At 26.2% G+C, this 12,175-nt stretch overlaps 1 protein-coding gene across 12 annotated transcripts in view; it reads right to left on the bottom strand.

Annotated features, from left to right (window-relative positions):
- Positions 1 to 12,175, bottom strand: part of LOC126899250 (uncharacterized) — a 66,074-nt gene that overhangs the window by 37,247 nt on the left and 16,652 nt on the right. For 7 of the 12 annotated variants that reach the window (XM_050673927.1, XM_050673925.1, XM_050673924.1 and 4 more), the window contains exons 13-21: positions 9,423 to 9,446; positions 6,663 to 6,677; positions 6,212 to 6,226; positions 3,471 to 3,494; positions 3,149 to 3,172; positions 1,847 to 1,870; positions 1,167 to 1,190; positions 1,046 to 1,069; positions 225 to 239 (exon numbers count right to left, since the gene is read on the bottom strand). In XM_050673927.1, coding sequence (XP_050529884.1) covers positions 225 to 239; positions 1,046 to 1,069; positions 1,167 to 1,190; positions 1,847 to 1,870; positions 3,149 to 3,172; positions 3,471 to 3,494; positions 6,212 to 6,226; positions 6,663 to 6,677; positions 9,423 to 9,446 — 189 coding nt within the window. The remainder of the gene's footprint in view (positions 1 to 224; positions 240 to 1,045; positions 1,070 to 1,166; positions 1,191 to 1,846; positions 1,871 to 3,148; positions 3,173 to 3,470; positions 3,495 to 6,211; positions 6,227 to 6,662; positions 6,678 to 9,422; positions 9,447 to 12,175) is intronic. The other 5 variants (XM_050673936.1, XM_050673929.1, XM_050673934.1 and 2 more) reach the window with 3 other exon arrangements.

Genomic DNA, 12,175 nt, shown 5'->3' with positions numbered 1-12,175 from the left:
ACTATGGTCCCGAACAGACGACTGGATAAAATAGTTCAATATAATAGCTGTATAAAGTTATTTATTTGACAGTGACTAAAGAGAGGTGGTATTGTAACAGCTACATACAAAAAGTTCAAGAAAATAGATAACAACATTTGAACATTTATTAATTAAGAATTTTATTTAGTTTCAATGATTTGATAATATTTCATGATTAAATTTTCAGTTTTATTAGTACATACTTCATGTAATCTTCTCTGAAATTATATAAACGAACAAAAAATTAATTATTATAATATTTTGTAACAAGTTAGTATAAAAAACAAAATAAATATTCAAAGATTGTACCATACAAAATAATTTCCGAGTTATTAAATACTTTTGTGCATCCCTGATATTTTACTGAGTGTCAATTTTAATTAATTATTAGAATATTTTAAATCAGTATTTTATAAGTTATTTGTATTTTATATTGACCTGAGGGAAAAGAATGAGTATGTCAATTTTTATCATTATATATTTTTTATAGAACTTTTCATCGTACGTAGGTATAAAAATGTAGTCAGTTCTGAATTATGGATCCAAATATCAAACGAACCATTTATTTTCTATTCTTTCTGTTAGTTAATTTTGTATGCTATCAATTAAAAATGTATGAATGATACCTCTATAAAATATAAGGGATAAACCGAAATAATACTTGATAAATTTTAAATGGAGAGTTTGTAAATAAAGAAAGGCTAATAATAGTATTCTTTAATTTTTTTGTACATTTATATTTTAATTTATTTTGATAGTGCTGTCTGCTTGTGCGACGGTGTTTAAAATCTTCTAATGTTGTTAATGTGTGTTACGTATTGATAAATATTATATTAATTAGCAGTGGAAATTGTCCACTGTTATTATATTGTTCTCAATAAAATGTTCAAAAAAATTTATTTTTTTAATAAGGAGTCATTGAGAACTATATATATTACTTTCTTTCTATAATTTATAAATATAATTTCAAGTTGGATTTTTTTTTTTAATAATATTTGCGTAAATACATAGATTGATATGTTACCTCCTCTTCATCCAATTTTGAGGACTAAAATAAAAACAAATAAGATTAAGGAATTATTAATACAATTATTTAGGCTATTTTTGGACTTAGACAAGTTTTAATTATTCAGATAAATACTAACTTCTTTTTCAATATCGTCAGTAGTCTGTCATATAAATAAAATTAGACATTAAAATATTATAAATGTATCTTAAATTAAATATTTTTAACAATTAAGGTTAAATACATGTGTTCAATTGTCTTTTAATTGAATTAGTAATAAATAATTTTTTATATACTTTGTAATTTTTAATTTTGTTACATTATAAATTAACTCTAATTGTTTCTAATATAGATTTCAAAATTAACAATAAAAATCCAATGCGACTTTTTATTTTTTAGAATATTTTGAACTCGAACTCTTGGTTGAGTTTGTTTCAAGTTTTCATGTAACTGTGAAAGTTGTGAACTACAGACCAATTCATAATATAATAGCTTATTTTGATATTAAAAAAAACAGTAAACATTTTTTTAACAAATATACATCCAAATATAGATTGATCTTTTGGGTATTGGTCAAGTGGTTATTTTAATTCCTCTTCAATATATTTAAATAATGCGTTAAGCATAATGTTTTCAATTATCTTTTAATAACTACTTCGTAATATAACTTTTAAATTTACTTTTTATTTACATATTTTTGTTTATTTTACATGTGGGAAAATAACCTGTTTAATGTTAGTGTATCTGTTGAAGTGTATAATGTAATTTGAAGTTTTTTTTTATATTATATTTGCAAATAAAAGTGGATTAATGTGTTACCAGTTCTTCAGCAAATTCATCGAACTAAAATAAAATAAATTACAATAAGAATTTTTTAATAATAAAACGTTTGGATAGAATACTATACAATAAATAATGATTAAAATGTAATAATTAAAATTAAGTACACGTTTTTGATTATCTTTTCAATTAAATAGTAATAAACTATTTTTTTTAACTTTGTAATTTATCATTTTGTTACATTATTAATTACTTAAACAGTAAGATAAAAATTAGTTATTCGAATTCCGCAAGAAAAAAGTTAATTCTTTATAGTATAAATTTTATTAAAAATAAAAATAAATATTTATTTTTGTATTATAATAAATTTTTTTTTAAACATTAATTATTAAGTTATATGCATACTGGAATTGTTGATATTTTTTGTTTCCGTAAAAAGAAATAAATTTATTTACAGTTTTATCAGTAATTACATAAATAAATGAAGTCCTTTAATTGTTGCTTTATTTAAAATTTATAAGGAAATCACTATAGGAGTGTCATATGACAACGGTTATAATGAAAAAGAATTGTGAATAGCGTTTAGAGTAATCTATTAATATTTATGCATTTATTTACTATAAATAGGCTAAATCTTAATTATTCTACATAAGATTTGTTTTCTATTTTTTTTTTTCTAATATCATTGGTCTTTCGTTAATAGTTTACAGTAAGATGTAAATAGGAAGATTACTTGAAGAAATACTCGATAAAATTTTTGAAACATTTCTAAAAAAATACAAAAATTAAATAACTCAACACCATAAATAGTTTTTGAAGCAAGATTTTCAAAAAAATAATTTCATGTTCATATCTATCCGGAAATTGTTGTATAATATTGAAGATGTCAATTACAAAATCAGTTGATCAGTCTCAAAAATTAAAATTTTTAGATTCTCAAATTTTCAAATGACTCAACATTAAGAGCTAAATTGTTTACTGTGTCCGGCTATACGAGCCTAATCTATGTTTTTTGTTTCAAATATAAATTTAATTTCAACCTATCTTAAGTAGAAACAGAGATACAGGAATTTTCCTAACTCCCGTCATAAAAAAAACTGGGAAAATTGTTTCGTGTAAAGATATTCTAGCATTAATAATATTTGAATTGACGCAGTCTACTGCGTTCAGATTATTATTTATACCTAGAAATAAGTATTATTAAGGCAGGATTTTTTATAAAAACCGATAAATTTCCTGGCTGATACAATAACCTGAGAGATTTCTTAATCTACGTCAAAATTGTAGTATCCTTACAAATTACAATAATTTTATTATAATTTAATTTATTATCACACTTACTTCCTTAAGGCTACTCTCAGTAACCTAAATTTTAAACATATATTCAATAATTTATAAAAAAATATAACATAAGTACTAGTAAATAGTAATAGTAATAGTAATAGTAAAAGAGCAACTTAAAAATTTTATAGTAAAGCACCGAATAAATAAAATATATAATAAGAAAATAAATATAAACGATAAATAATTGTAAATATAATATATTTAAATATTTATAAATATATTGTAAAATTTTATTACAACAAAGATATTTAACACTTTTTTATGCTTTGTAATTATTTTGAATTTATAATTATTAAAAATATCAAATCAAAATACTCACTTCTTTTTTAGAATCTTCAATAGCCTGATACAAAAATTGTATTAATATATTAATTTGAATATAGAAAATAGAGGATAATGTAAAATAAAAGAGCTATACAGGATTAACACCAACAAATTTTTCTAAGATGTCTATAGAAAATAAAGTTCTTTGAACTATGTTTAAAATCAAAGATAAAAAAAAGCTTGTAGAATAAAAACTATTAATTGTTATTGCCCAATGTTTATTTGTATTATAGTATAATTTTATAACTTCAACAGAGTAAATGATTCAATTATTATTAACTTATGAAACATATAACTGTAAATAATTATTTGTTGTAATTAATGACTTCTGAAATATTTATTTTATCAAAATGGTACCAATTTATGTATGGAGTTATTATGTTTCATGTTATTATGATTTGACAAGCAAAACGCCTTACTTTTGACAAAATAATGGCAATTTAAGTGTTCATAATAATTATTTATATTTTTTGTTTAATTATTTTATATCAGATAGCCTTCAGCTGTCATTAAGTTATCATGTCTCATGTTACGCTACCATTATTTTTACTTTTGAGTTTTGTAAAATATTCAGTTTTCTTTAAGTAGTCTTATTTGAAGGCTCTAATTTTATTAATTATAATTATTGTAAATTTATAATGGCCATTGAAATCCTTTGTGTTCTAGATAAGATAAAAACTAATTTTTAATGATTTAAAATGACCAGTCGAAATTGTACACTACCGTTAATCTCGTTATCTAAGACCATTAATTCCCCGTTTACTCCGATAACTATAATAATCCACAGTCAGAAAGATAATACTAAAAATAAATTGTAAAAATCCCTAAAAACAACCTAAAAAACCCTTCTAATATTTTCATTTGTCTCGAAACAAGTGTTAACAATATTGATATCTTCAAAGTAAACTGAATTTACTATTATTAAAAGTGAAATTTGAAGAACATAAAGTAATAATAATCCTATTCAATATTTTTTTTTTTGCCAAAATGTTAGTCATACTAAGAGATTGTAACCACGTACCCTGATTGTATAATGTGTTTGTAATGTTTGTAATAAATGTTTAAATTTATCCAATGCATGCTAAAAGCCTACAGATTTGTCCCTCCGTATAACTTGCGCATATAAAATATATTTTGATATCCAACAACTAGGTATTTCAGGCTATGATTTACCAAGTTCGATCAGTTTTAGTACCTATGATGTTTACCAGGGACTTTCTTGTTTTTAATGGGAATTGGTCTGCTGGTCCTGAAGGATTTTGCGGTGAGTTACTTTTTTAATTGAGATTTTTTATCGCTTATCCTCTTTGGCAAATCTTTAGATAAAGGTATTAAACAACAATAATATTGAATAGCACTAATTAACGAGAGACACGTTAGCATTTATAACTATATCATGTACAAAATTCATCACCGTAAAGTTGCAGACCACGTTGGTACTATTTTAATATTAAATTCTGTACAACATAACGAAATCAAACTCTATCGAGAACTATGTATTCAAATGACAAGTGTGTCTTTAAAAATTAATAATATTCTAATTTCTTTACTGCAGTATCATACCAAGATATTATACCATAAATAAACCACATTAATATGATCCATTAATTTATTTTAAAACTCTTTACCAATGTCCCTGCCTATTAAACCCATCAGTCCAGACGAAGTTGAAGCAACAATAAATATATTACCTAATTCCCTGCTACTTAGAAAATTGCCATAGTTATTGTCATGTTTGGCAAACCAAAAATTGAGTCAAGCCATACGGTCTATTAGTCGATTTCCTACACAAGTAAACTTTTTGAAAATTACTTTTCAAACAAATCCGATCAATAATTCAAGAATATGATATAATTCCTAATACCCAGTTCGAATTTCTCATTAAACTCTCTAGTGATCATAAGATCCATTAAAACATCAAGAATTATATAGAAATGATTACTATGATTTCATTTGAAATTATTTATTACGATATTAATGGAAAAAATTTTGATTTTAGATCAATATTTTATTAAAATTTTTAAATCTTTATAACATTTTTTATTTAATTATATCTGTAACGTATTGATAAATATTATATAAATTAGTAGTGGGGATTGTCCACTACTTGCGAATGCGATCACTGACACACAGACCATTAACAATTATATTGTTTCTCAATAAAGACTTATTTTCTGTTTAAATATTTGATGTTGTCTTTCATATTAAAAACACAACATCAATTTAAAACTTTACAGCTGAAAAAAAAGTTATTGTAAAGAGTTCAATTTTTTCTAATTATAGAGTTTCGTATCAATTTGAATTCAATTTTAAAGGACCAAAAAAATAGAAAAATATTATATTTCAGATCAGAATTTCTCACAGATTATTGCTAACATTAAAATTAAAATCAATATCAATTTAAAAGTAAATTTTATTTTATTTATTTTTACTTGATACTTTCTCATTAGTAATTGTGTCAAAACTGTAGATGATAGAAAAATGTATTTGCAGACTTGAAATTAAGGCAAAAAATATATTTTTGACTATAGTGAAATTCATTGCAGTCCAGTGTAATTAATTACTTTTAAATTATTTATTTTATCAATATAATATTTAACAAATTCATGTATGGGATTATTATATGATCAGACATAGTCCCTCATTTTTCACAAATACACTTTTGACAAGATAATAGTGATTTAAATGTTAATAACAATTAATAACATTTTTTATTTAATATGAGATTAAACTCACCATATCTAAAAGAGCCTACAATAAAAAATAACGATGAATTATTAAATAGAATAAAATTAAAATATTAAATTTATGTTTAAGTGAAAATTAAAACTAAATAATTTTACTTTCTTCTAGAATTAATATAATACAAATAATATGATTGAAAACTTCTGAAGTTGAAGCGCGAGTATGGCTATTTTTATAAATAGAAATTTCTCGTTCGCACTATTCCTCCCGGCTAAATATAAATGTGCGATTAACTTTACAAAAATACAAAAGAATTTAATAATAAAAACAGTAAATGTTATTTTTCAATTAAAATTTGATTTTTATGTTACGGATTAATTCTTAATTTTATTAACATTACTGCTTAACGATGTGGTTTTTAGAATAAATATGAATCATTACACTATTTTAATGAATTAAATTGTAAATTATTGTATTGTGAACTATTAAAAAGTAGACTTACCTTTTCTAAAAATTCCTAAAACAAAAAAAAGGAACATAATTAAAATAAAAATATAAATTCAAATTTGAAACGTTTCATATCAACATGATCAGTTGGTATGTTGATGGATAGTGATTTGTATCCACTTTTATTATCATAAATAGCAGATAAAATAATTATTCCGGGTCTATGTTCAGCCATGAGTAACCACTTGGGTTGGGTTTGACACAACCTATAAGAGCGCACTATTCATTTTTGGTGAATTAGTACGTTATCCGTTCGTGGTTATCACCTGTCCACCGGTCACATCGTCAGTGTAGAAGATAACGATATGTTTGTCTTATGCCTCCGGTCGTTAGATAGAACAGGTTCACACTGACTGAAATGACAGCAACTATGTATATGAGTTCACCTGTGATTTACATCCGCCGCTCGTGCCACCGAATTGTATACCCACAAAATTATTGTTTAATATTGATACCAATTATTGTTATTGTTGTCCGTGTTAATATTACGATTTTTTAAACAAATTAATATAAAAAAAAAATATATATATATATCCTACCGAGAAATCAGTGTGTTGTTTTTTATATATTACAAATATCCCTCATATCTTGTCAGGTTATATTCGGTTCACTGCAAGAGCCATGCGAGTAATTACTTTATACAGAGCTGGCAATTAAAGACTCTACACAAACCTATTTTATCGTCGAAGAACCGTCTATAATTGCACTACATAAAGCCGAGAAAGAATTAAGTCATAAGTCAATCCGTAACATTACCGTTACACAGCACAAAAAGAGAAGTCGTAGCAATGATTTATCATGTCGTAATAATTTTCCAGAAGAATTAAAGAATCCAGTCGGTTTTACTACATTGGTAAATGGACTCACACGATCAAGTGTCACGTTGTTTGATAATTTTGGACAAAATACTGAGCGACAACTATAAAGTCTATCGCGTGACAGGCATAGTATGAAAATAAATGATTTTTACGATAGACGAAATAAGCTCTGATTATGTATCAATCAAAAGCATAATATAAATTTATATATGTATTTGATGTATTATTTATATAACTGATATTGTATTTTTTTGATGATACATATTTATAATTAAAATTAAGCGATTTACGCTTTTGCTAGTTTTTATACACAGGGTAACCTCTGCAATTCACTGGATGGGCTCCTCCACACAGTACACATTTAGGTGGTTGGTCTTTAGTTTTTGATAATCATATGACATATGTGAACCGTCACATTTGACGCAACGTGATTCGTAATTACAGTATCTTTTCATATGGCCGAAATTTTGGCTTCTAAGGCATTGAATTAGGTTATAATTAAGTATGAGTTCGTCAAACTTTATTTTTGAGTGGTAAATAGTGTCAACTTTGAATTTTACGTTGTTATTTGTGTCTGGTTCAAGGTTAAAAAAAAAGATAGAAAATGTTTTTTTTGTATATCTTTGCAGGGCATTAATGACTTGTTTAATATTAAAACCAAGTTCAGTTAATTCTTCCTTAATAATATTGGGGTCTGTCGAATGGTGTAAGTTTTTTAATACGACACGAAATTGTTTGTCTTGTTTAATTTAGTACGTATGAAAATCGACATTTTTACGTAAAAGAATGCGTACAATTTTTCGATATGAATCAGGGGTTTTGATTTTAAGTTTCAGACCAGATGCGTTACTTTTACAAGTAAATTTATCCATGTGGATAAACGCTCCGCAAAAGTTTACGTAGTTCAGATCAGATTTGATAAATATGTAACAAGCAGCCCCTTAATATTAAAGGGGAATGGCCTATTACTGTGCGGTGGTGTTGTTTATTTTGTAGAAATCAAAGTGCGGAAATAAGAGGGGGTAATAAATAGGTACACCTGCTTATGAATGTATAAATTATGAATTATATATTTGTAGTTCTGCAAGTAAAGCTCTTAAAAGTAAAGGGGGAGGGGGGGATAACTTACATATTAAAACAATATTTAATCTTATGATATGATAAAATAACAAAATGATAATAAATTAATAGCTTATCTGATGACTTGAGGAGATCGGAGAGAGTGGCAAAGTAAATCACAATGAACGTAAAGTAAAATATACAAACTCAAAAAAGACTATAAGGAGCGATTAATAATTACACGATGCCGATTATAAGAGGCGCGAGACACGTGTACTGTTGACGTACAAAAAACGTTGTGTCGCTTTGCTGAGGAAGGGACGACGGCCGGACGTGGCATGAACACGTTCGAACCGGTCATACACATGCCACACTCTACCCAACAAAATATAAGCGGTGGTTTGTGTAAAGTGGGTTCATTTGTTTGTTCGGTTTCCATATTATCAGAATTTGTTTGTAGAGGAGTATACCAGTTTAATACTTTCATATTATTATGAGATGTAACGCTGTGTTTTGCTATGGGAGAGGATCCGGGTGATTATGTATGTGGTATTTTATTGGATCATAAAACTGTTATCAGAGTGTTGCTAATTTTAGATAACGGCGTTGACGGCGGAGTGCGATTACTTTTCATTCTGAGGCAATTAGTAATGTATTAATTTCTTACCTGCATCCCGAAGGATCTCAATGACATTAATATTTATGCTGTATCTTGAATTCGTAGATTTAGATATTTTAAACAAAACTACTTCAATATTAAACGATAAAATGAACGTAAAGTTATAGCAGAAAAATAGCGGAAGCGTAAGTCGAGACATGTGAACTCTATGGCAGCTGAAGGCTATATGAAATGAATAATGTTAAAAGTTATTTCATACCTGTTCTGTGTTATGATCACTAATCTAAAAATTATATGCAAGAATTAAAATAAAAGTTTGTGATAATCAAAAATATAGATAGAACGGTTACATAATTATATATGTAGTGATAATGTGACATATATTCAAAAATTGGAAAATCATTTCATTTTATTTTCATTGTTTAAATGTGAAATAAGTATAATTACTGAAATAAAAAGAGTCAATTATTTTTTGTTAGTCGAAAATACATTAAAACATCATAACATTTCAAGTTTGCATTGGTACCCCTCTAATATTTGATATAGCGTATGATTTAATTCCTTTACCTAAGAGTATAAGTGCTGGCAGAGGCGTCATATTGGGGGTCAAGGTCTGCAACCATACCCCTTACTTTAAAACAGTCCCAATTAGCCTGCTAAAATATGCACCAATTTTTTATACATCAATTCAAATTTAAAAAACTTTGTATTATCATGGTTACATCGGTCAATAAACAAATATTCTTGTAACAATTAATTGAGTAAACAATGAATATATCATACTGAACTGTTGATGAACAGTTGAAACGGATGCAAGATATTGTTATTAATAATAATCTTCGTAACAGTATTAGCTTTAATGCGAAGCTGAAAATTTATTAATTTTTTACTATGATGTATTTATTTTTATTTTGTGTCTGTCACTACATTTTCTCAGCTCTCACTGGACCGATTTTTCTCAACGATACGTCAAAAGATCACAAATCGTATCTAGTTGAAGACATTACCTTCAATTTAAAATTTATTCCCTAGCTTTCCGTAAATAATTCAAATCTCCCAAAAAATTACAATTTTTAAAGTCAGTAAATTTTGACATTTTTTTCGCTGTTTTTACTTAAAACTGCCATAATTTTTTTTAAAAATTACCAAATAGATATAATTTTGTTTTTTAGACACATGAGGTGTCAATTTGTATATTTTTTTTATTAATCTGACCTTTTACCTTCTCACAGGGAAGGATTCAAAATAATAACTTTTTTACATAACTCAACTTTTTCTACTTAATTTTTGGAAATGTTCCGGAAATATCGCATCCTTTAAACATACAAATTGTATGTCAAATTAAAGCTTATGTTACGTATTAAAAGAAACAAAAAGTGTCCCGACAGCCTATCTTCTTTATGCAAATGACTGCCGTAGTTAAAAACATGCTACTTTTGTTTTCAAATCTTATTTTTTTTTTGTTTATATTAAAGTACCTTATAAGGGTTTACCATAGTAATGAGTCAGCAAATAAATATACAATTTACATAAATCTAACTTACATTAAACATAAATTTATACTTAATTTGATAATTTTGCCTCTTTAAAGTTAAGATAAACTTTTTAAAATTTTTGAAAACTTGAAAATTTATACAAAAAAGTAGAACTTTTCAACTTAACTTTTGAAAATGTTAAGAGAATACTGCATCTTTTAAATATATGTTAAAATAAAGCTTATTTTATATACTTATTTTATAGTTCAAAAATAAAAAATTTGTACCGACGATCTATTTTCTATGTGCAAATGGTAGTCGAAGTAGAACAAAAAATAGGAGTTAATTTTGATTTTGCAATAATTTACCAGTTATTTAAAATGAAACACTATCTACAGATTTGCATCGAAGCGTTTCTTATGATAATGATTTTAATCACCTTGTATGAAGTCAACCTGTAGACCTTCATCTAGAATATTACCTTGATAATTTTTATAAGGTGATAGATTAATAGAAACAGAATACTTTGCTCTTCATAAATTTTTTAAAATTATGGTTGGAAATAATGATTTATATGGTATTCTTTACCCTAGATAAATAGGCGAACTACGCTCCGTGACTATTGCATAGATATTTCAATATTAATTATTATTTAAATATCTAAACAATTATAATGATATTCCAGTCAATAAAAAAATAATTTTAATGAGAATAGTTCTTCATATTTTAAAAGTTTAATTGTGTTTATAATTTTAGAAACGAATTAAAAATATAAATAATTCAAACATAAATTAATAACTCTTAATAACTGTTCTTACAGCTTCCAATTCTTCTCTCCTCATAACATGACCAAATCATCAAAGTCTATTTTCTCTCATCTTATCCACGATTGACGCTACACCTATACTCCCTCTTATATTTTTGTTCTTTATTCTATCTTTTCTAGTAACTCCACTCATCGATCTAAGCATTCTCATCCCTGCTACACTAATTCTCTGCTCTACTATCTTATCAACCGCTCAACACTCTGAACCATACATCATAACTGGACTCACTACATTATTGTAGAATTTACCTTTCAGCCTCATTAGAATTCTTTTATCGCATAAGACGCCAGATGCTTCTCTCCACTTCAACCACCCGCACTTAATTCTGTGTCTTACATCCTCGTCAATACCACCACTCTTTTACACAACTGACCCTTAATACTTATAACTCTCCATCTCTCCAATCACGTCCTTGCCTATTATTATTGACCTCCTCATTTAACTTACCTCGTGTTCTCCTTTGTCAAACTTGTACTCTATACATTCTGTCTTAATTTTACTTATTCTTGAACCCTTTTCTTCAAGAGCTTATCTCCACACCTCTAGCCTTTGATTAATTTCCTCCCTAAAGATATTTTTGTAATAAATGATTTAACGAAAAAACACCAATTATTTTTAAATAAATCTTGCTCTAAAAGAGATTACTTTTCTTATTTAACCTTAATTCAAAGTTCCATTAGTCAATATCTATCTGCTATTTAGGAATATTT

This window comes from Daktulosphaira vitifoliae, unplaced genomic scaffold, assembly GCF_025091365.1.
Source record: "Daktulosphaira vitifoliae isolate Bord-2020 unplaced genomic scaffold, ASM2509136v1 Scaffold_2, whole genome shotgun sequence".
Lineage (NCBI taxonomy): Eukaryota > Metazoa > Arthropoda > Insecta > Hemiptera > Phylloxeridae > Daktulosphaira > Daktulosphaira vitifoliae.
This window is presented reverse-complemented; position numbering and strand designations above follow the sequence as displayed.